Source organism: Periophthalmus magnuspinnatus, chromosome 8, assembly GCF_009829125.3.
Source record: "Periophthalmus magnuspinnatus isolate fPerMag1 chromosome 8, fPerMag1.2.pri, whole genome shotgun sequence".
Taxonomy (NCBI): Eukaryota; Metazoa; Chordata; class Actinopteri; order Gobiiformes; family Gobiidae; genus Periophthalmus; species Periophthalmus magnuspinnatus.
The window spans coordinates 28,417,826-28,445,647 of NC_047133.1; the positions used below are offsets into that span (position 1 = coordinate 28,417,826).

The 27,822-nt window shown below is 39.5% G+C and overlaps 1 protein-coding gene across 1 annotated transcript; it reads left to right on the forward strand.

Annotated features, from left to right (window-relative positions):
* Positions 1–176: 176 nt before the first annotated feature.
* On the forward strand, positions 177–27,160 carry cpt1a2b (carnitine palmitoyltransferase 1A2b). The gene is made up of 19 exons (XM_033971135.2): positions 177–261; positions 2,409–2,551; positions 3,369–3,508; positions 4,890–5,067; positions 5,366–5,467; positions 6,313–6,450; positions 6,590–6,667; positions 6,749–6,856; positions 7,544–7,631; positions 8,812–9,007; positions 9,943–10,131; positions 10,734–10,839; positions 11,680–11,796; positions 13,680–13,844; positions 18,283–18,411; positions 19,321–19,476; positions 20,223–20,336; positions 21,556–21,648; positions 24,321–27,160. Exons 2-19 carry the CDS (start codon positions 2,411–2,413, stop codon positions 24,441–24,443), a joined length of 2,361 nt encoding a protein of 786 aa, XP_033827026.1. The 5' UTR covers positions 177–261; positions 2,409–2,410; the 3' UTR covers positions 24,444–27,160.
* Positions 27,161–27,822: the final 662 nt, after the last annotated feature.

Sequence of the window (27,822 nt, forward strand, 5' to 3'; positions counted from 1 at the left end):
TTTTACATTCAAATGTGTTATATAAATGTAATAAAAATTGTTAATTGCTAAGCCAATGCTGCATCATGCCATTTTAAAGACTGCCTCGCCTTCTTTTAGTCAGAGATGCTCCTCTTCCTGCGCTACACGATCTCTGTGGGAGGCTGAGCTCGTGCACGGTCCGTGTCGCTTCTTTCACTGCGATAAATGCACTGGGTGGAGAACAGTCGCGCCTGTCTACAACACATTTACCGCCTTATAAACTTCTTCAGTAAGATCTAGGTAAGTATAGCCTTTCATTTTCAGGATTATGATTCGCCTTTGCCCGAGTTTCGCCGGTATCTTCCTCTGATTGGTTGTTGTGTACATTTGGCGGGTGTGATGTGCACATTGTTTGTGGAGAATGAATGGTCCTCTGTAGTCGCACATTTGTGGTGCCTCTGTCTCCACTGAGCATATTTCTGTGATTGTTGATTATAGCCTATTGTTGAATATGTACAATATATGTTTTTGTTATTTATTTAGGTAGACTACAATAGAATCACACAAACTGTGCTTGGGTTTCTGAACAAAATGATCAAGAATAAGCCAATAAACTGTGTCTTCATCAGACAAGCACTATACTTGTTTCGTCTGTGTGTTCCGGGAAAACCTGTAGGCCAGCTATTTGTGGTTTGACAACCTGTGGCGAGTGTCAAAGCCTAACATCCGATGAGTTGCAGTTAGGCCTATTTCCTTGTGTTTGGCACATTCTGGTGTCCACGCTGCGTTTTATTGCCTCCGTCCTGGTGCGCCTATTGTTCCTTTTCATCTGCGTGCGATACGATTACTCAAATGTATCCAAAAAGATGCTTTAGCTGTGGTGAAGTGAAAAGAGAATGGCTTTCTGGGCGGCTCTTGTTCTCACTCCTTCTCTCAGACAGTAGTCCGTCTGTAGCAGAGGGACAGGGGGAGACATGACAGTGCAGTGCCTACACACTCCCAGGGCGCACAGCCTCAGGATTACATGGTGACCCACTTTCCCTCACGATGTATGCCTACTGCATAGCTGCCATATCATTACCACCCACTGTAGGCCTTATTTTAAACAGCCATGTGCTGAGCCTCATTCCTGTAGCCTAGATATACGCTCATAGCAACACAACAGTCATTTTCAGAAAGAACAAATAGTATTATTTGCTAATTTAATGAGTCTGAAATGCAATAATGCAACAAGTGTCAGATAGTGCTAAGTACACTTTGTTCTTCCTCAACCAAAAACAATCCAGCTCAAGACTGTAACTTGAGATATCACGATTTACATAGTGTCTTGAGGACTATCTATCAACGTTTTTTGACGTATCAGGTGGTAATGTATCATAATTTATTTGCAGTTCCTGTTGTTTAGACACCGAAATTTAGACTACCAATGCAGAATAACAGGTCATGTTTGTGTTGTAACATGCCTCCAGCAAAGGTTTTATAAGGTCACAGCTCCTCTTCATTATAGTTTTCTCATTCTACAGAGCTGTAGAATGAGAAATATCACCATAGGCTACCCTAACATTGGATCAGCCCGTTTTTACAGTTTTCTTTTATAGACAATCATCTAAGCTTGTGCATCTTCAAAACAACTGTGTTGATTTTTTCCTGTACTTTTTAAATATACTTGATTAATGATATACATGCATTACAAAATCATTTAAATAATTACAATATATTTCACATTTACAAAGATAAAATGTCCCAGGGTAGGTTTTTCTGCATTTGTCCTGTGCTATGCATCTCCAATTTCAACTAAACATTACTCTGAGCTGCCTTTTACCATAAAAGTTATTATTTTCGAGCTTACATTGAAAGCAGGTCTGTCTGGCTGTTGCTTGTTATAGTCTAGGAACAACAGCGTTCCTCAGGCACATTCAATTACTGAGCAGCATAAATACTCAAAATGTTCATCTACTGCCATGTCAGGTGGCTCCTACATGTGTAAAAGAATACTAAAAAGGCTACAGTGTATTGCACTAAGTTTTAAAATGGCAAATGAGAACTTGATTCTATTATATCCTATAAACAATAGTAAATCAATACCTGTATTTTGTTTCAGTATCAGCTTGTCACACCTAGTATTATTTTATAGTATATCCATAAACTAGAAAAAAATACCGAAACCCATTATTACACATCATAGGTACTATTTAAAGTAAGGTGTCTAATAATAATAATAATACATTTTATTTATAACACACTTTACAATTGAACAACAAATCTCAAAGTGCTACAGTGAAAAAAATACATTAAAAACAGAAGACAATTAACATTAAAAACAGAAGACAATTAGTGTAAAGTCAAATAGTACCCTCTGATATCCTAATGGTGCACCATGTTTTTCATAGAATACAAATAAAAACAAAAGTTAAATAAACAATAATTCCATGTGTTTGTGTGTACAGTGATGGCAGAGGCTCACCAGGCCGTGGCGTTCCAGTTTACAATCACCCCTGAAGGCATTGACCTACAGCTGTCCTACCAGGCCCTGAACCAGATTTACCGATCTGGAGTCCGATCCTGGAAGAAGAGAGTCAGCCGCATGAGGGTAAGGACTAAGAATGAAAACTCACTGTAGGTAATAGTGTATAAAAGGCACGGAGGTGTCATCCCTAAATCATAAGCCATCAGCACAGGAAAGCACTAAGCATACTAAGTGTATGCTAACTGTTGTTTGGAATGTCACAGAAGGCTTGATTTGTGAATGATGTGTGATTTCTGAGTCAGGAAGTTATTTTTTTTGTCCACATCTTGGTTAATAAAAATGACATTATATAAATAAGTTTTCAGTATTGACTGAAATTACAATTTTTGTATGCATTTAGTATTCGGATAATGATAATCAGAGATGTTATTTTTGCAGTGTGCTGAAACGTGCCTCTTTTTGTTGAGGTTCAATTATTGCATAAAAAGTGAATGGACTGTAAAAATGTAGACTTAACAGCTACAGCAAGACAGCTTTATGATTTTAACATGACATTATGTTATAAGAGAACAACAAGTAATCATCTTTGATTCTGCACCGCTGGGCAGTTGGTCATGGGTGGAGATGTTGGGACAGGCAAACAGATGTGGTCCATTCTCAGGGGTACTCGTCAGAAATATTGAAACTGCACTAACATGCTCAGACATGACTGCATGAGTTGGGACAGGGTATGTAATGATAATAGGTGGAGTTAAACAGGAGGAGCAAAACAAAGAATGAACATAGTGAACATTTTTTTGTTTGGACTTATTAAATGAATGTGCACTGTTAAATATTCAATAAAATATTCCTCAATGCATTTGGGATTGTTGTAAGACAGTTCTGGCAGTTAAGCATTTTGTTTTGTTTTATGTTTATAATTCTTCTGCTGTGCTTACAGAATCGAGTGATTAAAGGCGTTTACCCAGCCAGCCCCTCCTCTTGGCTCTTTGTAGTCATAGCGATTCTGGCCACCATGTACATGCGCTCAGATCCTAGCATGGGCCTTATCGCCAAAATACAACAGCACCTGCCTCTAAGGTATGTGTGATGAGATATGTGTGGATATTTGTACAGTATAGTATGTACCACCCATAGTTGCTGGAAGAAGCTCCAGAATCCTGTAAAACTAAAATTTTAATGTGACAAAAAAAAGGTAAAATAAATATTCTACAGGTTTTTAAATTGTTTTACTTGATATTAATAATTAAATTGTATGCCATTACTTATAGTAAATGTGCATCTCAATTGGAAATGTTAAGAAATGTAGAAACTATAGCAGCTATGAAGTATATTTCTATATTTTACCTTTCATCACAAGTGTTCAGTTTGTAAAGTAATAAAAGTGACAAATATTCTGCTGCAAATTTACATCTCACAGTTAAAGGTAATTAATGGCTTTGATTACTTTGATAGAAGAGTCTCCATGTTCTCTCCCCAATGATTTTTAGTCACCTGTCTGCAGGGAGTTATTATGACCGGCCTAAGAAGAAAATTGGAGGGTCCAGGTTTTTGGTATACCTCTTGTAAGTTTCAGTAGTTGAATATTGACTGAAGAAGGAAATGTCAATAATGAGTAGAAATACCTCTTCCTGACAGACACACGCATGTCGAGGGAGTGAGTCACAGGGAGCACTGTGGGTGTATCCTGGGTTGTGACCTCTTCCCTACTTCAGCACCACTAGCTATGATGAAAAACATGTTTTAATTCCTGTATTGTTGTTTTTTGTTTGTTTTTTCTTTTGCACTGTGGGCTCAGACCAGCTCTGATTCACTCACCTGTGCACTTTCCTTTGACAGTTCTGAAGCAACAAGATGCCTGACACACTAAATAATTACTTACTATTCAGTCTTATTCTTTATTTCTCCCAAAATATAAAAGATAACAACCTGGTTTGATAAGATATGCTATGTATTGTCTTTGTAGCGTTAGGTTCCAATTTTTCAACATAAAAAATAAGTAAGTAAATAATAATACAAAATTAACAGTAGGAGTGTATCGCAATAAAAGAAAATAAATGTAATGTCTATATTGGGCCAGAAGAGGGAGCCAGGGTGATATTATCTGATCGTCTTGGAAGACTTCTGAAGACTATGTTTGATTTTGGAACGTGGCAATAAATATTCCCAATATGATTACTTGATGCTCAAGTAAATGCATAACCTTAGGACTCCATGGTGTAGTGTTTTATTAATCACTGATTTTCATTACTTCTTGGTCGTACTACCACAAAACCGATTAATGTGACAATGTACTTAGCTGTTCTTGCATTGAAAATTCACTGTGGAAAAAAATAATCTTTAAGGAAACACAGAATTAAAATAATCTTAAAATGTCCAATAGAAATAATTGAATTATATTTGCATATATACTGCGCTTCTACATGCTTAAAAAGAGTTGTCTTATTTGTCTTGCATGCAGCCTCCATGTGTCCCTTAGTGCCCAGGGACAGACCATGCTCTCGGCTCTGGTCTTCAGTACTCTGCTGTGGCTGTCTCTGATCCTGGCTCTGCGCTTTTGCCTCAAACTGCTCCTGTCCTATCACCGCTGGATGTTTGAGCTGCATGGCCGAGTGTCCAACACCACCAAAGTCTGGGTGGTAAGTCTAGAGTTAACAAACAGATCTACTGCTTTCACATTTTAAATAGAAATGTTTAATTTAATGTGTGGATTTTGATTTATGCATTCATAATAGGGGCCATTACAATTTGTACATAGACAAGTTTTGGCACATCAAACAAGAATTAACAATATAGGTGCTAGAATCTATTGCGTCTGGTTTAGAATTATATCAGAAATTATGCATCACTTGATAAAGGCCACATAATTACAATTTATTGATCATTTTGAAATATTCTTGTTTTTGTTTTTTTTGGGGTTTTTTTGGCTCTCCGTAGACTCTGGTACGGTTACTATCAAGCCGGAAGCCTCTACTCTACAGTTATCAAACTTCATTGCCTCATCTGCCTGTTCCAGCTATAAAAGACACACTGAGCCGAGTGAGTACACCTCAAATCCAAATAGTAAACTAATGAACTAATAAAACTCCAAGAATTAAAATTTATCACATTAAGCTGAGTTTACAAAACTAAAAGTCAATGTTGTTTTGATGTCTTCTTGTTGATGATAATGTAATTTAGAAACGAGTTGATCAAATGATCTTTTTCTTTAAGTACTAGGTATTTTTTATGTATTGCTACAATTTCACTGTGTAATAAATGCCCAACATAAAATGACCAAAGTAATGCACAAGCTGCACTAAACAAGCAGAATAAAACAAAGCTGAGTGCGTTGTAATGTAACGTATATTTTGGCTAACCTTCACAAGATGTAGACTTTCAGAGAACAAAAGCTTTTCTTTTGACAAGGAAAGCCCTCCACATGGTGGTTTAGGTTTCTAGAAAATACTTAAAAAAGCACATATGTCGTGCACATTTCATTGCAATAACAGTGAATTTGAGATGATAACCCAATTATTTTAAATGTAAATCTATAATCACCAGCATGTTATTTACTGTATACACTTGTAATGCACTTTACAGGCTTGTCAAATCCTCTCAAAGCGCTACACTATAGTCATTATTCATTCATTTCCACACTCGGTGATGGTAAGCTACTATTGTAGCCACAGCTGCCCTGGGGCAGACTGACGGAAGCAAGGCTGCCAATCTGCACCATCAGCCCCTCTGACCACCACCTATCACCACCTATCATTCGAGCGGGACTCGATTCTTCGACCTTCGGGTTGGGGGGCCAACACTCTAACCACTGAGCCACTGTCGCTCCTATTTACATAACAAATGTAATATTCATTTTGTTAATGAATTCATGGATCGTTTTGCAGTATCTGCTGTCAGTGCGGCCTCTCCTGACTGATCCTGAGTACAAGCGTATGACTGAACTGGCCAATGATTTTGAAAATAATCTAGGAAACCGCCTTCAGCGCTACCTCAAACTCAAAGCCTTATGGGCCACCAATTATGTGAGTATTCAACCACTGCAATATGACATACAAAATACAAAACAGAACAAATATTTTCTGCACCTTCATTTTTATTGAATGCTTGAATTTTATCGAGTGTATCTGTAATAAGATCTGTAATGTTGTTTCTTGTGTTAAGGTGAGTGACTGGTGGGAAGAATATATTTATCTTCGGAGCCGAAGTCCTATAATGGTCAACAGTAACTACTATGGCATGGTAAAGTACAGACATTGGTTAAATATTTATATGGTCTTCACACTTTGTATCATAATAATATAAAGTTGGTCTGTTTTCTAGGACTTCTTGTATGTGACACCAACTTCAGTGCAAGCAGCCAGAGCAGGAAACACCATCACTGCTTTGCTCCTCTATCGGCGCAAGGTCAACCGTGAGGAGCTCAAACCGGTGAGGCATGCACAAAGTCCAAAATTCTTGTTCCCATTCTTATCATGATCCTGCCAGGCTCTGTGTTCTATTGTCCCAAAGTATCATGAGTAGTCTTGACTAAAAGAGGAAGAATTGGTGCAGTCAGTCATTGAAAACTCTCTGCCATTTGGTTATTATTATTGGAGGTCACAGTGTCGATTCTGTTTTGCATTAACCTCAATATAATTAAAATCAAGACTTTATTGGGAAAACCCCTAACTAGACTGCTCTACCTTCATGAATAGTTTGGTTAATATGCATTGCCAAAACAATCCAACCAGAAAGTAAGGAAGTAACTAAATAGGTCACTATGACGTAAATCCTTGCATATTAGATCAACAACATGGTTAAAGTTCAAATATGGATAAAAATAGGTTAAGGTTTAGAGTTTAGGTTAAAGTTAGGCAAGTAGTGACTATGATGTAGGTTAAGGTTAGTCTCCAGGAAATGAATGTAAGTCAATATAATATAAACCGACTGTATGTGCCTGGGCTTGTAAACAAAATCACACTGACCTGATACGAGTTATGTCAGGCAACAAGTAGCTTGATATAGTTATAATGGTTGCTATGACTTCTGGCATAAGGTAAAAGCCAAATCACAACTAAACACTCTTTTTTGTATTTCACTGTCCAGGATTGTGTTAATTCATGTTCTGTGTTCTAGAGTCGAGTCCCAGGTACAGTCATCCCTCTGTGTGCGGCACAATATGAAAGGATGTTCAACACCACACGCACGCCTGGACTAGAAACTGGTAAGAGACACTAGATGCCGGTTATTCCCCACTTATTTCTCTCTCCATCTGGCCTCAACAGCCTTTAATGGACTCCTCCTCATGTTTAACAAATACAAAGGTAAAATATACACAAATTGTGTAATGTGACCATGTTATTATGTTGTATCTTCATCATCAACGTTGTTGTCTTGTTATCTTTTGTTTTTATTGTGTCCATATATCATCTCCCTGAGATTTGTGATCATTTCACTGCGCTTTTGAGAGATAGCAAGGACAGCATTTTAGTTTGAATTTTAATTTAAATTTGAGCTCCTCAAATTTTGCCTTTTGAATATTCAGCACATATATTGTCAAGACCTCAAATTCAACAGTCAAAATTCAGGGTGTAAAAGTCAGTGTGAAGTGTGCATTTTGGACAAACCTATCAATCCTAAGTGAGCCAATCTAACCAGCAACCAGGAAATGCTGTACGGAAACAATCTGATAGGTCAGAATTAATTGTCAAAACTCATCTTTTTGATTTCTTAACTATAAGCTCTTCCCACAGAAGGGAAAGGCCAATTTCACTGAAAATTCTACACTCTGTTGAATTTGAGGAATTGAAAATATTTGTGCAGCATTCTTTAAATTCTCAGAACCCCCTTGCAGGCTAATTTAGACCTCCTGGAGGGTCCCCACTTTGGGCACCCCATCTTACAGAGATATTGTCAATACAGTGGGGCGACAGTGACTCAGTGGTTAGAGTGTTGGTCCCCCAACCCAAAGGTCGGAGGATCGAGTCCGGCTCAGACGAAGTTCTGTTGTCCTTAGGGAAGACACTTCACCCACACCCACTACCCCTAGTATGAAAGTGGTGTGTGTGTGAATGATAGGTTGGAGGGGCTGGTGCAGATTGGCAGCCTTGCTTCTGTCAGTCTGCCCCAGGACAGCTGTGGCTACAATAGTAGCTTACCATCACCAAGTGTGGAAATGAATGAATAATGACTATAGTGTAGTGCTTTGAGAGGCTTTGAAAAAGCACATTACAAGCCATTATTATACACATAAATTGTTAAACGTTAATACTAGAGGAAATATCAATGCTAGTGTGTACAAACTCATAAAAAAAACAACAACAAATCTACAGGAAACAGCCTTCACTTCAAATGACATGACAACTGAAGAATGTGTTTATTAAAACACTGTCTTATTTGTCCAGATGTCTTGCAGCATTGGCAGGACAGTGAGTATGTGGCTGTATACCATAAGGGACGCTTCTTCCGCCTGTGGGTGTACAACGCTGGCCGGCTGCTGACCCCCCGGGAGCTAGAGCACCAGATTCAGAGGATTCTGGATGACCCATCCACTCCATTGCAAGGGGAGGAGAGACTGGGCGCTCTCACTGCTGGGGACAGGTACGGATGTCACTATGTCAAATGTGTGCAAAATTAAGAAACTGATCTCCCTGCCTTTGTGGCTGGTGTTAGGGAAAATAAGTGTTGTCCTGACGAGGAGTTGTAAAGAAAGGCAGGAGACTCTTGATGTCTGAGGCAGGAGAACATTATTTACCATCAGTCCAGGGCCTGGTGACGTGAATACTCAACACTGCACGTTAATATTAGCCATTCAAACTTGACTATGCATCCACACAAGGAGCTTTAAATAGGAGCTAGGGACAGTTCGGAGACAAGCTGGCTGCGATAAAATGAGAAGTGCATAGCATACTGTGACATGAGTGACTGAATGTTAAAGAAGGACAAATTCTGTAATAGTTGGATGATGTTGGATAAACTTGAAAAGGTATTTGATGTTCTCTATGAAAATATGTAAATTTACCCACAAGTACTATTTAAAGTCACTAAGTGCAAGTCCTCTGTGTTACTCTTTGTAACAACAAACACCATGTTTGCCCAGACAAACTTGATTGAGTTCATTAGAATTGCCATTTTAGATTTCAAATCTGAATTCTGTTCTGTTTTAAAATCAGACTGGAGCTCAACAATGATTGTCTAGTGTTATCATGAACTTGTGCCAAAATAAGAAGTTATATTGGCATAATTGTATGTTGCTGTAGAGTATATTCTTGTAATTCTTTTTGTTGATAGCCTGTTAGTTTGTGAACTGAAACCCAGACTGTGTATAGTCTAGTCTAGTGTATAATCTTTATCTATTTTCTCACTTTTGAAAGTGCTTCACATTGCCCTGTTCCACATTATATTGCCTTACTCCCTCAAAAACTGAAGCTATTATTTAAATCCACTTATAGTTCATTGATCTCTGTCTTAAGGAGGCCCTGTCAAAACAGCGATTTTACATGAAGTGTTGTGTTTTATATTCTTTTTCCCACTAGAGTCCCTTGGCATCAGATGAGAAAACAGTACTTCAGTTTTGGCATTAACAAGCGTTCACTTGACATCATTGAGAGGGCAGCATTCTTCGTCACTTTAGATGACGAAGACCAAGGCATGAGAGGAGATGACCCCGCCGGGAACCTGGATCGCTATGCCAAATCTCTTCTACATGGAAAATGTTATGACAGGTGACCATACTCTCGAGTAGCTCAGTTTTTCTTTGCTTTACATCATTTAGTGGATAAAATGTTTAAATGTTTAGCAGTTGATAAAAGTATTAACTGCTCTCCAAACAGACAATGTGGGACATTAAATCATTGCTTTCTATTGTTCAGTTTCACTTTTGGCATGACACTCATATTGCATTGCATCAGCCAGACACTCTGGGGCCTAAATGGAGTAGCACATAAAAAATACTTTCACAATAGTCGATGCACAGAGGGACTAGTTTACAGCTGTTGTCTTAGGGGTGTCCAAACTATGTCCGGGGGCGGTCCAAATGTGGCCCTCATCCGTCATGGTGAATTGGTCCTAATGATCATAGGTAATACATTTTACTGCAAAATTAAGTCATTCTACCACTATAGCCTTAATAACACCATACTGCAATGTGATACAGACCTAAAATTAAGTGGAGGCACAGGCCTGTTTGTTTCTACATTTTTTTTTTTATAGAATATTAAGTATTTAAAGCAAATATATGTAGATATTCTTTTGCAAATTGTTTATTGTTCACAGGAGTTGTTCAAAATTATATTCATTGTTTTTTGTATTTTTCCAAATCTGTCAGGTGGTTTGATAAGTCCTTCTCCATTGTGATTTACAAGAATGGAAAGAATGGTCTGAATGCGGAGCACTCGTGGGCTGACGCGCCCACAGTGGCTCATCTCTGGGAGGTATGTTTGTATTAAGATGGTATTGGTTTCTGTTCTGTTGCCTGAAGAAAAGGCACAAAGGCAGGGAATTGTTCTGTAGGTCTTTATTATTGCTCACAGCAATACAGTTGGCTTAAAGGCAGCGTCCAGCAAAATTCAAAGCAGAGTCTAACAAAGTGAGATTACAGCAGAGCTTGTGCTTATGTTTTTGTAGAATACTTTCCAGACAACGGAATGTAACAAGATAGTGTGAACAGGACTATATACACAACTAAAAACACCACATTCTGAGGGTTTGCAATTGCCTGCACAATGGTATCTAAACGGAAACTTCAAGTGTCTGCGTTCCACTGAAAGCAAAGTGTGCGGGGCAAAGACCTGTGAACACAGAGAAAAATGGAACCACTAACCTTTCACAAAAAATTTTGACATTTAATGTGTTACACCACATTTCCATGTCAGCCTGTATAGTGTGGGTAAAAAGCTGCTTATTTAGGGCTTGATGTTGTTTGCCTTTCCTCTTTAATAAGGCTGTATATTTTCCACCCCATGTCCTCCATGGTTTATCACCAAACAAAAGGGACATCTGGTGAATGATGTAATAAAACATTATCCATCAGATCCATTTCATAAGCACCCTTCCGTTCCCATGCTCCAAGCACACTCAAATCTATTTTCATTTAGTCTCGATATGATGGCTAGTTTGTTGTTTGACAAAATTCTTGTCGGATCCCTGCTGCTGTCAGATAGGTAATGCTCACACTTGCAAAAGGGCTTTATCTTATTGACTTAATCTTCATTAAGAAGAGTTCATTGAATGTGCAATCTGAAGTTTTATTAAAAATGTCTGTGCATCTTCAGTTTACATTGGCCACAGATGCCTTCCAGTTGGGCTACACCGAGGATGGACACTGTAAGGGTGACGTGGACCGTTCCCTCCCATGTCCTCAAAGGCTCCTGTGGGACATCCCGGCTGAGGTAAAGCACATGCTTACAATTAAACTGATAAGTACTGTTTTAAATGCTGTTTTCTCACTCTGGTTTGCTAGTGTGTTGTGATTCTAATCACCATGTGTATAAACCTTATTTGAACCTTAAGGCTTGTTTATTTATATTCACAGACAAAGCTTATGTTGTCAGTTGATGCTATTGGCCCAAACAGTAAGAAATTATGATGGTAATGTTTACAACAAGAATAAAGACATGACAGCTACATGGGAAACAATGTAGACAGAATGTTAGCTGCTCATATCAGTGTAGCTCAGCCAGTACTTGGTCGGCTTACTTAGCTGCTGCTGTAATAGCATTTAACCACCAGGGTTACGTAGACACTAGAGCACTAAAAATACACTTGCTTGTTTATATGTGTATGTGTCTGTGTGTGTGTGTGTGTGTGTACCTCTAGTCACACCTCAAAGCACGGTTTTTATTGAACTGAATTAATTGATTTAAGATATCAGACTCTAAATTCTTGGCATGTCAAGATGATTTGCAAAAGTAGGAAAGCTTAAAGTACAGATGACAGGTTTTCATGTTTTTATAATTATTATTTGGTTTGGTGGGATAGTACACTTGAAATAAATTACAGTAAATACAAAAATACAGGTGAGTACAGTGAGTTCTGTTACTTATACCTTAGCAAATATAAGGCAGTGTTCACCAGTAATCTGACCAGAACTGAAGAAGTGGCTTGGATGAGCAACGAAACGTCTTCACTCCTGCAATGTTTGGTCCAGTTGACAAACTTGATTTTTCTTTTGCTATGGACCAGACCTAGACGACTGAGGGATTACATACTTAGCTTAGCAAATTTATTCTACCATAATGAATTTCTTCTAACTTGCAATGTGCATTTTAATTTAATTTTATAATCAAATGAATATAGTATCCTTTGTAGTAATTGTACATCACACGTGACCAATGAGCTTCTGATTGCACAATAGCGTTTGACCTCTCAAGCCCAGTATGGAGACCAGACTGATATCAGTCTGTATAAAAAATACAGAAAGATATCATTCTGCAAATCCTTTTCAACCTATATTAAACTGAATAAACTACAAAGACATGATATTTAATGTTCAAATGGATAAACTTTATTGTTTTTATGCATATATTCACTCATTTTTAATTTGCTGCCTGCAACACGTTCCAAATAAAGCTGGGACAGGGGCGACAAAAGAAGGGGAAAGTTGAGGAATGCTTAAAATCCACCTGTTTGGAACATTCCACAGGTGAACAAGTTCATTGGAAACAGGTGAGTGTCATGATTGGGTATAAAAGGGGCATCCCTGAAGGGCTCAGTCTTTCAAAAGCAAGAATAGGGCAAAGTTCACTACTTTGTAAACAACTGTGTGAGCAAATAGTCCAACAATCTAAGAACAACGTTTCTCAACCTACAATTGCAAGGAATTTAGGGATTTCATCTTCTACGGTCCATAATATCATCTGCTGAGCAACTGAAGTTGTACATTCAGCAAGAATGGGAAAGGATTCCTCCTGCGAAGCTTCAACAATTAGTGTCCTCTGTTCCCAGACGCTTATTGATTGTTGTTAAAAGGAAAGGTGATGTAACACAGTGGTAAACATGCTCCTGTCCCACCTTTATTGGAACATGTTGCAGACATCAAATTGAAAATTAGTGAATATAGTTTATCAGTTTGAACATTAGATATCATATCTTTGTAGTTTATTCAATTCAATATAGGTTGAAAAGGATTTGCAAATCATTGTATTCTGTATTTTTTTGTTTTACACAGCATCCTAACTTCATTGAAATTGCAGTTGTACCTATATGGAGCACTTGGTACCTTTTGCCTGCATTTAAACTAAAATTAAATTGCCAAATTCTCTTTTCTCTGCAGGTTCAGACACAGATTTGCATTTCTCTTACTGAGGCCCAAAGCCTGGCGGATGACGTGGACTGCCATGTGTTCCCCTTCCAAGAGTTTGGAAAAGGACGTGTCAAGAAACTTCGCATCAGCCCAGATGCTTTCATTCAGATCAGCCTGCAGCTTGCATACTTCAGGGTACCTACTTCACACATGGGGAGGGGTGTGTGTGTGTGTGTGTGTTTATATTATTAACTCATATCCCCTCATCCTCTCTGCTGCTTTCCCCTTGACCCCTCCCATTGCCCTATCTTGACCCCTTGTTTAGGCTGAACCCATCCCTTGAGCACAATCCAGAGGCTATAATTACAAGGCCGACTCACCTGGTCTTCCATTCTCAGACTGGGTTACAAGGTACAAGGTTAGACGGAAAGGTCTATCCTTGTACCTTGTAACCCAGTAAGCCCATTCCTTGTGTGTCTGAAAAGCTTCAGAGAATTCAGACACACCACTATGAAATTCTGGTCTATTTGAAACCTACAAATACTTTCAGACAGAAACTGGTTCACCCAAAAGACAAAACCCTGAGCCAAAAAACTAAGTAATGTGGTCCACTCTGTTTAGTGTAGTGAAAACTGCAGTGAGCATAATACTGGAGAAACCAAAACAGCCACTCCATAAGAGAATGCACCAACACCGTTGTGAGAGCTCCTCAGGGCCCCAGTCTTCTATACATCTCCATCTCAGAGCCACTAACCACTCCTTTGAAGGTAGTGACGTACAGATCTTGCCTAAAGAAAATAAATGGATTGAGAGGGGAGTTAAAGGAGCAATTTTTGTTACGAAAGACTGAGGCATCATCTATCTCCTATCTGAAACTCCTTTGTCTAACCCAAATCAAGACAAAAGAAACAATAGGACTAGCCAATATGCTGATAGGTATGAGGGAACCCATTAGAGGTTTGAATGATTATGTTAATCTCAGGCACAGTTCACATTTAGCTCATTAGAGCTAGCCTACAAACAGAAAGTGTAAACAATAGGTATGTTTAGGTATAATTAGGTACAATAGGTGTCCACCATCTGACCAGAATTGGAGCAGTGAAATATCTTCACTCCTACAACTTTTTGTCCAGTTGACAGAATTTTTATTCACCAAATTGTAATGCTTGAACCAGATATGTAACAGTTAGAGTGTTTCTATGTCATGTAAGAAAATGAGCAGGTAGGGTTGAGCGGTCAAATGGGTTTGCTGAGATGGCACACTTGCATGAAATAACAGTGAGAGCCAATGGCATTTTAATGATTTGCTAAATATTTTCCATTTGATTTAAATATAATGTTGAGTGAATATTGTCAAAACAATTAAGAACAAGATGTCGATAGTGTTTAAGGCGGGGGTCACCAACACAGTGTGCACGGGCACCAGGTCGCCCCCAAGGCCTACATGAGTCGCCCGCTGGCCAGTTCTAAAAATTGCACAACTCACTAATGAGCTGAATCTAAAATTTTATTTTATTCTGTTGTGTTAATCACCCTTCATTTATATAGCTTTAAAAATGACAATATCTTAAAAAATATGTTCATTATATGTGAAGTTTAGATAAGTTAAGGTAAACTCTGACCTACTCAGTTCAAAGGTTAGTATTGTGCACATGACAAAACCAGTACTCAGCTTGCCAGTGCTGTGAAGATGTGCACAGAATGCAGTTTCTTACCTCAAAAACATGGCAGAAAAAAAATAAAAATAAATTTCACAACAAATTGAATTCATTTAATTCATAACTTTTTGAAACACATGGTCCAACATGGTTTATAGTTTGTTAAAAAGGTTTGTCAGTAGCTGGTGAAAATGGGACACTTTTCCTATGAGATGTAGTGATGTAAGTAATCATCTGAAAATTTAACAATTACTAAGATTAATAAAGTTAAAGTGCTGAATATTGATAACTGTTTCCCACCTTCTGTCATTCTTGATAATTATTGTGAGAAATCATTAATGTGATCAGTGTCTTCACATAGATGATATCATTATTAATTATCATTATTATTAATCACTATTAAGAATGTATAACTAAAGGCAAGCTGAGCAAATTTGTTATTTCAGAAGAGCGTAACAAACTGGTAGCCCTTTGTATGACTCAGTACTCATGAAGTAGCTCTCAGTTTCAAAAAGGTTGGTGACCCCTGGTTTAAGGGTCCATGATGCAGATGCCATGAGTATAAAGCAAATATTTTGACATTAAAGTCTTACTTTACAAGAATAAAGTCAAAGGCTGAAAAACTTGTAATTTTACTAGAATAAAGTTGGAATTTTATGAGAATAAAGTCAAAATATTATGAGAATAAAGTCATAGTCAAATTAAAGATGTAATTTCATTAAGATGTAAGGGCTGACATCAATGTCAGAATGATTTGCCACCGAGACCATAGCTTTAAAATGTCAATTTTGCATAATAGGTTTGCTTTAAATAAAAACCTACAATGGATGTTTTGGATGAATGCTTTATATTGCTGGTCTTTTAAACATTAACAGGTGTTGAATCATTATCTCTATGCACCTTTGCTTGTAGCCGAGACCTCCTGGGCAGGACAATGACCGTGCTCCAATCCACAGCCAAATAAGCCTACAGGTGTAGAAGTCTTGGCGTGATTTTCACCAAATTCATTACTTTGACTCTGCGCTTTCTACACTTGTTTACACTTGCTTACGGGCTTGTGGAACCATGCACTACTAGACAGTGGCAGCTCATGTCTATGCAGTCTACCTCGAACACCCACGGATATGGAAGCAGTGCTCCAGACTCTGTATTGGGGAACAGCGAGGACAGTATGCTGTCTAGGCTACATTATAATCATAAAACCAGGACTGCCCAGTGCACATGGCTTCACAAGCTCATAACGGGGGGCTAAAATTATCCACAATAACGACACCGTTGAACAGTGATGGTATGCAAAGTGCCCACGATTAGAATAGTAGAGAAGCAAAGCTAAGCCGAACAGAGTACGGGTAAAGATCGCGCCGAGACTCCTCTATCTGTTCACGGCTCAGACCATAGCCTGTGTCCTATCCTATTAACTCTTACAGCAACAGTCTTTTGCAGTGTGCGCTAGCATCATTAAATCTAGACTTTTTGTAAAACTATGTCGTTGTTTTTATGTGTTTTATGTGTTTTTGTCTTTAATTTCCAAAATAGTAAAAGCTGAGGTTAAATCTGTCAACTGGACAAAAAGTTGTAGACGTGAAGATGTTTCGCTGCTCATCCAAGCCTCTTCTTCTGGTCAGATTGCTGGTGGACACTGCCACTTACATCTGTCTAAAGGGAGTAGCTAACTTCACTGAAACTGTAAACAGATATTGTGTACAGTTTCTGTATGTAGGCTGGATCTATTGAGCTACACTAACTGTGAACTGAGCCTGAGACCTACTTAGCGTAGTCATTCAGCCTAAACAAGCCTACTGGCTAGCTCTTTTGTTTTCTTTGTTTCCTTTGTTTGCTTTGGGTCTGAGGATGAAGGTATAAATCGGAGATAAATTATGTCTCAGATCCCTGGGGCCTGAGACATAATTCAGATAGATATAAGGCAGATAGATTTAAGGCAGTGTCCACAAGAAATCTGACCAGAACTGAAGAAGCGGCTTGGATGAGCAGCAAAACATCTTCACTCCTAGAAATTCTTGTACAATTGACAGATTTAACTTCGTCTTTAACTATGGATCAGACCTGAATGACTGAGGGCTTATACAGACTTTGATCTCAAAATGTTACGACTTTAGTACTACGACTTTAGTACTACAACTCAATTCTCATAAAAATTTGAACTTTAAAATGACGGCTTTTTCTGGCTTTGACTTCATTAAATTACGTTAAATTACGTAATGTTGAAATGCTGAATGAAAGACTTTATTTTTGTGTCGCCCGCATAATTTATTTTTCTCTGTGATCCTTATAGAGCAATTCGCCACCACTACCGGATAGCAAAAGAACACCCCTTATTTGAGTTAAAATCTTAAATTAAAAAAACGTCCGATAGACATTATATTACTCTGCCACCTGTTTGTGGTTCGGAGCACAGCCTGTGTCCTGCTCAATGAGCACCCTGCTCTGCAAGCTTTTTCCAAGGAGGAATGAACAGTGTGTGATTGCTGCATACAAGCGAAGAGGTGTCAGCTAAACTGCAGTGGTGATCTGTCTAATAACCTAACATATGGGACGTGTAAAATGTCAGCATTTCAAAGTTTGACCTCCTTTATGGGCATTTATGTAGGCTTTTCACTCATCCAAGCGGTAGTCTTTTACAGTTTGCGTTCGCTTTGATTCAACGTCTGATTTACCAATTTTTGGTAAAATTACATCTTATATTGGCTATGACTTTATTCTCGTAAAATGATGACTTTATTCTCATACAATTACTTCTTTATTATCACAAAATTGTGACTTTATTCTCATAAAATTAGTACTTTTTCTGGCTTCAACTTTATTCTCATTGAGTTAGCCTATGACTTTAATGTTGAAATTTTATGACTTTGTTCTGGTAGTGCCAACATGTGTTTTTCAAGTGACCCTTATACACCGACATACTGTTGGAATATTGCAAGTCTGGACTTAAATTGATTAATTATTTATACATCCAGGACCGTGGTGGTTTCTGTCTGACTTATGAGGCATCCATGACTCGTCTATTCAGAGAAGGCCGCACAGAGACCGTCCGCTCCTGCTCCAATGAGACATGTGCTTTTGTCAAAGCACTGGAACAGGGAGAGGTACGTAAACATTTTTCCATCCATCCAGCCATTTTCTTCCCCTTGTCCTGGGCCGGGTCACAGGGGCAGCAATCTAAGCAGGGACTCCCAGACTTCCCTCACCCCGGACACGTCCTCCAGCTCCTCTGGTGGGACCCCAAGGCGTTCCCAGGCCAGCCGAGAGACATAGTCCCTCCAGCATGTCCTGGGTCTCCTCCTGGTGGGACATGCCCAGAACACCTCCCAAGGGAGGCGTCCAGGAAGCATCCTGAGCATTTGCCCGAGCCACCTCAACAGGTTCCTCTCGACGTGTAGGAGCAGCGGCTCTACTCCGAGCTCCTCCCTTTTTCCCTTGATATTTATCAAACTCCATTTGATTTTATTTGTTATTTCCAGTTCATATTTTAATGAACTCCGAATTTTAATTAATTCATTTATTTTTTTCAACCATCTGATAAAAATCATTCTAGGAAAAGTCAGGATTAGTCTGTACTCCAAACCCACAAATAAAAGAGTTTATAAAAACTCTAAATGCTAAATCTCATTTTTAATGATTTGGGCTTCAGCTTTGAAAAATGAATTCACAAGACCCTAAAAACTGCTCAATGTGCCGTCTACCATCCCTCCAGACACAAGCTATACCTCTCCTTACATTTACCTAAAATAATTTAGGTGGGATTTTAAATCTGACTTTCTTGTTACCACTTATAATAAGAGTAGATCAGACTAGAGAGGCTTTAACTACAGAGTGTCAGCTTCACAAAGAGCCTAGCCATGAACTAAAGGGTTCAGAAACAGATTCAGTTTGCATTGGGAAATTTCAGTCTGGCATTTTAGGAAAACTCAGCTCTCATCGTAAGGGGTTTCCCCAGCCTTAATTTGCGTGGTGATCTTTCCATTTATTTTTATCAAAATTATCTGTGTTTACAGTCAGCAGAGCAGTGCAGACGCCTCCTCCGGATGGCATCAGAAGGGCACCAGAACCTGTATCGTATGGCCATGACGGGAGCAGGCATTGACAGACATCTCTTCTGCCTCTATGTCGTTTCAAAATACCTGGGGGTGGACTCGCCTTTCCTCAAAGAAGTAAAAATATATCTGCATTTCATTCTCAACTAGTAAAAACAATATTGGTTTGCATTGTTGATGATGGTAGTGTTTTCATGATAGAAACATTTTTACTTGATTTCAGCACTAAGGAAAAGGCTCAGTACTCAATATTGGTTTTGATACCACAATGAGAATATAAGCATACTTTTTTTAGACAATACATTTTCAACATAAAATCATAGCAGTTTCTCTGTTTGTGTGATTTTGTTTATAATGATACTTTAGTTTTGCCTGGCAAATCCAGAATGGTATTGCTCTATATTTGTTTTTTCAGTGACTCATTCAGTGAGCTCATTGGTCACCTATGATTTAGAAATAAAATCAAATTGTTCTCACATCAGATTAACCAAGTTTATTGCTTCACCCTGTCCCTGACACTAATCCACCGGTCAATCACACCCATTTGAAAATGGGGAGATTCACCAGATGCACAACTTTGCTAAGTAATGAACAAGTGTGTAGTCTGGATGCCAGGCAAACTTCAATTGAGTGCCTACTTTCAATTCTAGTTTTAGTATGAATTGGTATCTTGGTATATTTTTGACAACCCTTTTTACTATCAAATTTTTTCACATATGCTAATATAAGAGTTAGAAATGAGTACATGTACTGTATATACCTGCAGAAAAGAAAATCTAAGTAGTGACAGAAAGAACATACTTTCCAGCCTCAACTTGTTCTCTGTTTGTGTGTTCATGATGCCTGTCCTGACTCTCATGCAGGTTTTGTCAGAGCCCTGGCGTCTCTCCACCAGCCAAACACCCATTCAGCAGATTGAGCTATTTGATCTCAAGAACAATCCTGATTACATTTCCCTGGGAGGCGGTTTTGGGCCTGTGAGTTGTTCTTTTCTATAGGTTAATTTGTAACTTATATTAAAATCTGATATTGTCCAATATATTGTGTGGAGCTAGTGGAAGTAGCATGCGGTGCGACTAAACATTTTCCTTGGGCGCCCTGGTGCACCGGACAGATCCTCATCACATCCTTCTCATTTGTACTCTGTCCTCATCATAAAAAATATATTATTAAATAAAACACTTAAATGATTGTTTTAATTGACAACAAAAATTTTAAAAGCAGTAATTCACTCGCTCTCCCATCTCCTGATTAGACTGCTGGAGTCAGAGCAGCTGAGGCCTCAGGTTGTGCTCTGGTGCTAAATGTACCACAGAGGTCATAAATTTGACTTCTTTAAAAAAAATTTTTTTTTTTATCTATTTGTGAACTTAGACACTGTATTTACCTTTAAAGAAAAGCATCAAACCTGTAGATCAATGATGATCTACATCATGAAGCTGCAGTGGGAGAGATGAAAAACCAACTAAAACTAGATACAAGACATCAAAGCTCAACTATTGAAATTGAAAGTCAGAGAGCTCACTCTGTACACACTACAACAAAGTGTAAAGATCCTTAAAAGCACAGAGCTCCCACTCTGACTAGTTTTTGAAGACAGTATTTATTTTATAGTTTTTTATTAATTAAACTTACAGGCTATTAGCTCATTCTATTTTAACGCAAAGACAAGGTTTATGTTTAATGTTATTTGATCAAATAGGCAACTTGAACATATTTAGTTACTTATTATCTGAGTATACAATTTATACTACAGAAAAAAGTAAGTAACAGTTATTTATTTAGCCCTTATTGTTGTAGCAATTTAAAGAAAATATATTATGATTGCTTAAATAAGCAGTGAGTTTTGGTGAAATCAAATCATATTCTGGTGCACCCAAATGAAATGAAATCTTAGGTGCACCGGTGCACCCAATTCAAATTGTTACTCCGGAACCCTGGAGAGGCCAGAGGAAACACTCACCCAACATGCAAATTCCACACAGGAATGGCGACCTGGGGATCAAACCCAGAACCTTCTTGTTGTGAAGCATGAGTGCTAGTCACTCAGTCATTGCTGCCATTTTAACTGGTATTACAGCATTCTCACAGCTAATAATTTAGTACAGATTGGTGTCTGACAGTATGTGGAGTATGACAACATCAATCTCGAATCTGAAAACCATCAATAAACCTTTAATCTGTCTGTCTTGCCAGGTTGCTGATGATGGATATGGAGTGTCATACATTATTGTTGGAGAAGATATGATCAACTTTCATGTTTCATCAAAGCATTCCTGCCAGGAGACGGTAAGTCACCATGATACCTATGAATCTAGCCCTCTAGTCATGAATCTTTTCATTTTATGCAACTATGTCTTTTCTCTACATTATATTTCCCTCCCATACAAAAACAAGCCTTTGTTAATTTAAATGGTTGTAAGTTACCTCAGTAGCTCCTAAAAGACGCTTCAGTTTTTATAGTCTTGGAGATTTTTCATAATAACAATGCCTTGCAAAATATGATTTATAGGCCTTTTTAAAGCCTCTCAGAAGCGCTACTGTCGTGTTTTTCATTCACCCCACACTCCATAGCAGACTGATGAAAGAGAGGCTGCATGTAGCATCGGACCCTCAAGGCACTATCATTCTATCATTCACACACTCTCCACATTCACACTCTTGGTTGGTGGCGTACATGTCACCCCTGTTGGCCCTGCTGGCCCTGCTGGCCCTGCTGGCCCCGTTGCCCCTCGTACACCTATAAGGCACTCAAGAAACACAAGTGCAACAAATACAGTAACTCTAAATATTGTTTTTATCCATCCATCCATTTTCTTCCACTTATCCGGGGCCGGGTCGTGGGGGCAGCAGTCTAAGCAGGGACTCCCAGAGTTCCCTCACCCCGGACACGTCCTCCAGCTCCTCCGGTGGGACCCCAAGGCGTTCCCAGGCCAGCCGAGAGACATAGTCCCTCCAGCGTGTCCTGGGTCTTCCCCGGGGCCTTCTCCCGGTGGGACATGCCCAGAACACCTCCCTAGGGAGGTGTCCAGGAGGCATCCTGAGCAGATGCCCAGCGGCTCTACTCCGAGCTCCTCTCGTGTGACTGAGCTCTTCACCCTATCCCTAAGGGTTCGCCCGGCCACCCTGCGGAGGAAACCCATTTCGGCCGCTTGTATCCACGACCTTGTCCTTTCGGTCATTACCCAGAGCTCATGACCATAGGTGAGGGTAGGAGGGTAACGTAGATTGACCGGTAAATCGAGAGCTTTGCCTTTGGGCAAACAAGGCTCGATAGGACTCCTTCTTCAGCTTGACGGCATCCCTTACTTCCGTCCACCACCGGGTTCGGGGATTGCCGCCGCGACAAGCACCGCAGACCTTACGACCACAACTACGAGCGGCCGCATCAACAATAGAGGTGGAGAACATGGCCCACTCAGAGTCCGTGTCCCCAGCCTCCCCCGGGATCAAGGAGCTCTCTCAGAGGTGGGAGTTGAAGACCCCCCTGACAGAGGGCTCCGCCAGACGTTCCCAGCAGACCCTCACGATGCGCTTGGGCCTGCCAGGTCTGTCTGGCTTCCTCCTCCGCCAGCGGATCCAACTCACCACCAGGTGGTGATCAGTTGACAGCTCAGCCCCTCTCTTCACCCGAGTGTCCAAGACACGCGGTCGGAGGTCAGATGACACGACAACAAAGTCGATCATCGACCTCCGACCTAGAGTGTCCTGGTGCCACGTGCACCGATGGACACCCTTGTGCTCGAACATGGTGTTTGTTATGGACAAACTGTGACTAGCACAGAAGTCCAATAAGAAAACATCACTCGGGTTCAGATCAGGGAGGCCATTCCTCCCAATCACGCCCCTCCAAGTGTCACTGTCATTACCCACATGGGCGTTGAAGTCCCCCAGGAGAACAACGGAGTCCCCGGTTGGTGCACTGTCTAGTACCCCTCCCAGGGACTCCAAGAAGGCCGGGTACTCTGCACTGCTGTTTGGCCCGTAGGCCGACACAACAGTGAGAGACCTGTCCCCGACCCGGAGGCGCAGGGACGCGACCCTCTCGTTCACCGGGGTGAATTCCAACACGTGGCGGCTGAGCTGTGGGGCAATGAGCAGGCCCACACCAGCTCGCCGCCGCTCCCCGCGGGCAACGCCAGAGAAATGGAGAGTCCAGCCCCTCTCAAGAAGTTGGGTTCCAGAGCCCAAGCTGTGCGTGGAGGCGAGGCCGACTATATCTAGCCGGTAACGCTCAACCTCCCGCACAAGCTCAGGCTCCTTCCCCCCCAGCGAGATGACATTCCATGTCCCCAGAGCTAGTCTCCATGTCCGGAGATCTGGTCGTCGAGGTCCCCGCCTTCGACTGCCGCCCAGATCTCTCCGCACCCGCCCCTCATGGCTCCTCTCGCAGGTGGTGGGTCCACGGGAGGACAGCCCCACGTTGTTTCTTCGGGCTGGGCCTGGCCGGGCCCCGTAGGGAAAGGCCTGGCCACCAGGCGCTCGCTACCAAGCACCCACCCCAGGCCTGGCTCCAGGGTGGGGCCCCAATAACGCCAGTCCAGGCGACGTAAACGGCCTTGATGTTTTTTCCTTCATGATGGGCTTCTGAACTGCTCTTAGTCAGACCCGTCTCCCAGGACCTGTTTGCCATGGGTGACCCTACCAGGGGCATGAAGCCCCCGACAACATAGCTCCCAGGATCATTCGGGTGCTCAAACCCCTCCACCACGTTAAGGTGGCGGTTTGGGGAGGGGAATATTGTTTTTACAATATGAAAAATATGTTAGATGAATTGTCATGACAGTTGTTAGGCCCCTGCTGGTGTGTTTCACTGTTTACACCAAAGCATATAAATAAATGTAATGCATATAAAGCATATAAATAACTTAATTTAGTTTTCTTTTTTTCTCATTTAAATTATACATAAAAACAGTTCTCATTTTCATCATTCATTTATTTTTTTCTTATTCTTCTTTTAGGACTCTCATAGGTTTGGTGCTGAGATACACAAGGCCCTACGGGACATTATGACGCTAATGTCTGCTGAACCAAAATCTACAGCCACATCCAAAGGAACATCCCAGCTCAAGAAGCAGCTGTGAACAGGTCGTCAGCTACTTATTGTACTGTATAGTTTTTTTCACTGTATGTCAAAGATACTAGATTCAAGACATAGGGTTCAGATAACAAAAATGCACTATTTCTATGTAAGAACAATGCGTAAATGTCCACAAAACATTCTTGCTGTTTGACAGTATTTTACTGGCTCTAATCTAGCTTTAAATTAAAAACTACTCAAAACCAGAAACATATAATGGATTTCATTATTGGTTAAGTTCATTGGACCAAATAATGAGATTTATATTTTTATTATTAATTGACAATATTTTTTATTAATTTGGAAATACTACAAACATGAAAAGTTTACACCAGATTATATATTATGGGACGTTCAGGTTAGAGGTATATCAGTAAGCCGATATATCAGGACGGTATTTGAACTTTTTAGCGTATCGGCTATCAGCCTTAAATCTCCAGCACTGGCCGATATTTTGTTTTGGTCAATCTCTCTAAAAATACACAGAAAGCTTTATATTAACACAAAGAGATATGAAGACATAGCTGCACAAAACGTGACTATGCAGCTCTCTTATAGGTTTGTGGTAAAAAGAGCTTGGGAGAAGTTTGTAGTAAATTAAAATTACATAATTTGTCGAAAATCAAATCAAAATCGGTCCTGTATCGGCTCAAAAATAATGGCAGAGCTTATTGGCCAATCAGTTGCTCTGTATTCTAAACAATTGTTATCGCATCGGCCATGAAAAAAAACGTATTGGTCGATCTGTAATTCAGGTTACCAACGTAACAAGGCATAGTATATTAAGAATGTACTTTTACAACGTTTACAACTTCATTTTAAATAGGTTGCAACTAAATGATATGGGAAAGACCTTCATCCCAAAATGAAAGTAAGTGCAAACTATTGTAGTAAAGAAGACATTTTATTTTGAATTTTATTTTACTTTTTTTTCTGCAAAAGAGCATTGTGTAAATCATTTTTGATGGAGTATATATTGTTATAAAATTATGAAAAGGGCCCTATGTATGTTTTAGGTAGATGGTCCAAAACATTGTATTCCCCATGGAGATGCTTTTGTTCCACAAAACAATTTTAGGAGACAAGCAGGTGACTCCACCAAGCCAAGATTTTTTGGTGAAAAATGCCTGTAATTTTAATGCCATACTGTGGGACATTCCAAGCAAAGAAATAATATTTTTATTAGACAAGCAAGTGATGAACCCTCAACCAGAAAACACACACAGTGCACCTTTTAAAACTGTAGATAAAAGTCTGATGAATTACTTCAATGGTTCAATGGTTCAGTTCAAAACCACAAGACTGGACACTCTGTGAATGGAAGAAGACATTATAGGAGAAGTTCTTTAAATGAAATGAAATTGAAATTAAATTAAATGAAAATAAAATCACACACTAAATGCACTAAAATGACATACTATTGGAAATATATAATGCCCTTCATGTATATGTATATATAATATGTATGTTATATAATATGGGAGAAAAAGAGAGAAGGCTGATGCATCCTTTTCAGTCTTAAACTTTTAACACTGTGTGCAAATCTGTTTTAATCCATCTTATCTTGTATACTTCAAGAAGCATGTCTGGGCTTGCTTCATGCTTTAGATACTGTGAAAGGTCACATCTCAGTAACACAGGGTACTTTCGTATCTGTATTTTCTTTCAAGCTCAACAGTGACCACCCCCCAAGTCAATTTTCCATTAATTTTTCCCATAGACATTCCAAAAGAAATTAATTCTGAAATCATGCTCAGGGCTAATGACCACAAGATATAATTTTATTTAAAATCTGTCTTTGAAACTTTAGGAACTACAGAGCTAACAATGTGCTTTTGGATTTAAAACAGCCGGGTTATGGACATCACTTAACATTGAACTCTTAATATTTGAAGTTTTTGAAAAGTCTGTGGGTAAAATGAACAGAAAATGTATTTACAGAACCAGATTGTACTTTGAAGTGGGCAGGACTGTTGAGTTCCAATACTCACTCGGTTATAAAATATGGCCATACATGTGTGCGTCATGTCTGTTCCAGGTTTATCAATGCAATCCCTTCAGTCAATGCAATTTGAAATACTTACTGTAAGCTCTTTGATTATTGTTCTGTTAGAAGAACTGATATAAGCAGTCAGTGATCACTGTGAGTCTTAAACATCTCCTAATAGTAATATAAGATCCAGATATGTGTCATTCATCAGCATTCTGTGTTACAGTTATTACAGTGTCTCAAAAGGTTGCCATGCTATTGCCAGGTGCTAATTTTCTACCTATAGCTATTTGTTTTACAAATGTGTTCTATGCCAGAGCTTTAGCCATCCTACAAAGGTGACAGCAACATCCTCTACCTCTTCTAGTTTTCTAATTATACTACAGACCTTTACTCTATTAACAGATTTTTACTGTGTTAACAAACTGCTAAACCTCAGTAACATTTATGCTGGACTAAAAAAAACACTCACGAACCAATACTGTGCCTAGTACAGCTGAAAGGGATGGACTGGCTCTTGTGTTATAGATTACAGTTTGGACAATAAGGCTGTTTATGGCAGAAGCATCGAACTGCAGGTTGTGATTGTATTTTTATTTACATGTTGGTATTTTTGTAAATTTCCATAAACAGTTGTTCTCGTGGTCTTATATTTTCCGGTTGGTGTGTAGCCTACTCTCCTTTGAGTAAAATGTGTTAAATAAATACACTTTTTTTTTTGCTTCTGTCTTTAATTAGACTTGATGCAATTTACGATTTAGTTTTGGTTCGTTTATTTTCTGTTTGGTCTGGCAAGCTTTGGGAAGTCCACGATGGCGTAACCAGGAGGGGGAGTCGGTGCTAAGTACACAAAGGTTGAAAGCGAAAGTAAAACTGTCAGAAGGAGAATGTGTGCGGTCTCGAAGAAGCAACGGGGAGGAAACGGCCTGCAGCAGCTCGGCAAGGTTGGTTTGTTTAACGCATTTGACTTGAGCGCACGTTGTGTGTTGAGAGAAGGCACACCCGGACCACCACTGTCCAGGGGGTCGTTAAGGACAGTGTGGAATCAGAGAGAGGAAAAGCATGCGCTGAAACGTGCTCCTGAGAAAGACTAGAAAACACCCAGTCACGCACCAATTTAGAAGGAATGTTAGCATCAACATTTAAGGTTAAAAGATTATCTAATTACTGTTTTTCTAAGTTTCTTTGAAAAAAAAAATTCTGACCAAACCACAAAATTGGTCTTTTTTTCTGTTTGCTTCTTTCCAAAGAGCAAATGCTTTTGTGCAGTGTTTCAAATGCTTCTGTGCAACTGTCTGCTGTTTCCTATACTGTCATTTTCTTTTGTCAGATTTTGTTCAAAATACATTATAGTGGCTCTCATCTATATGGACGACCGAATAAATATCAAAAT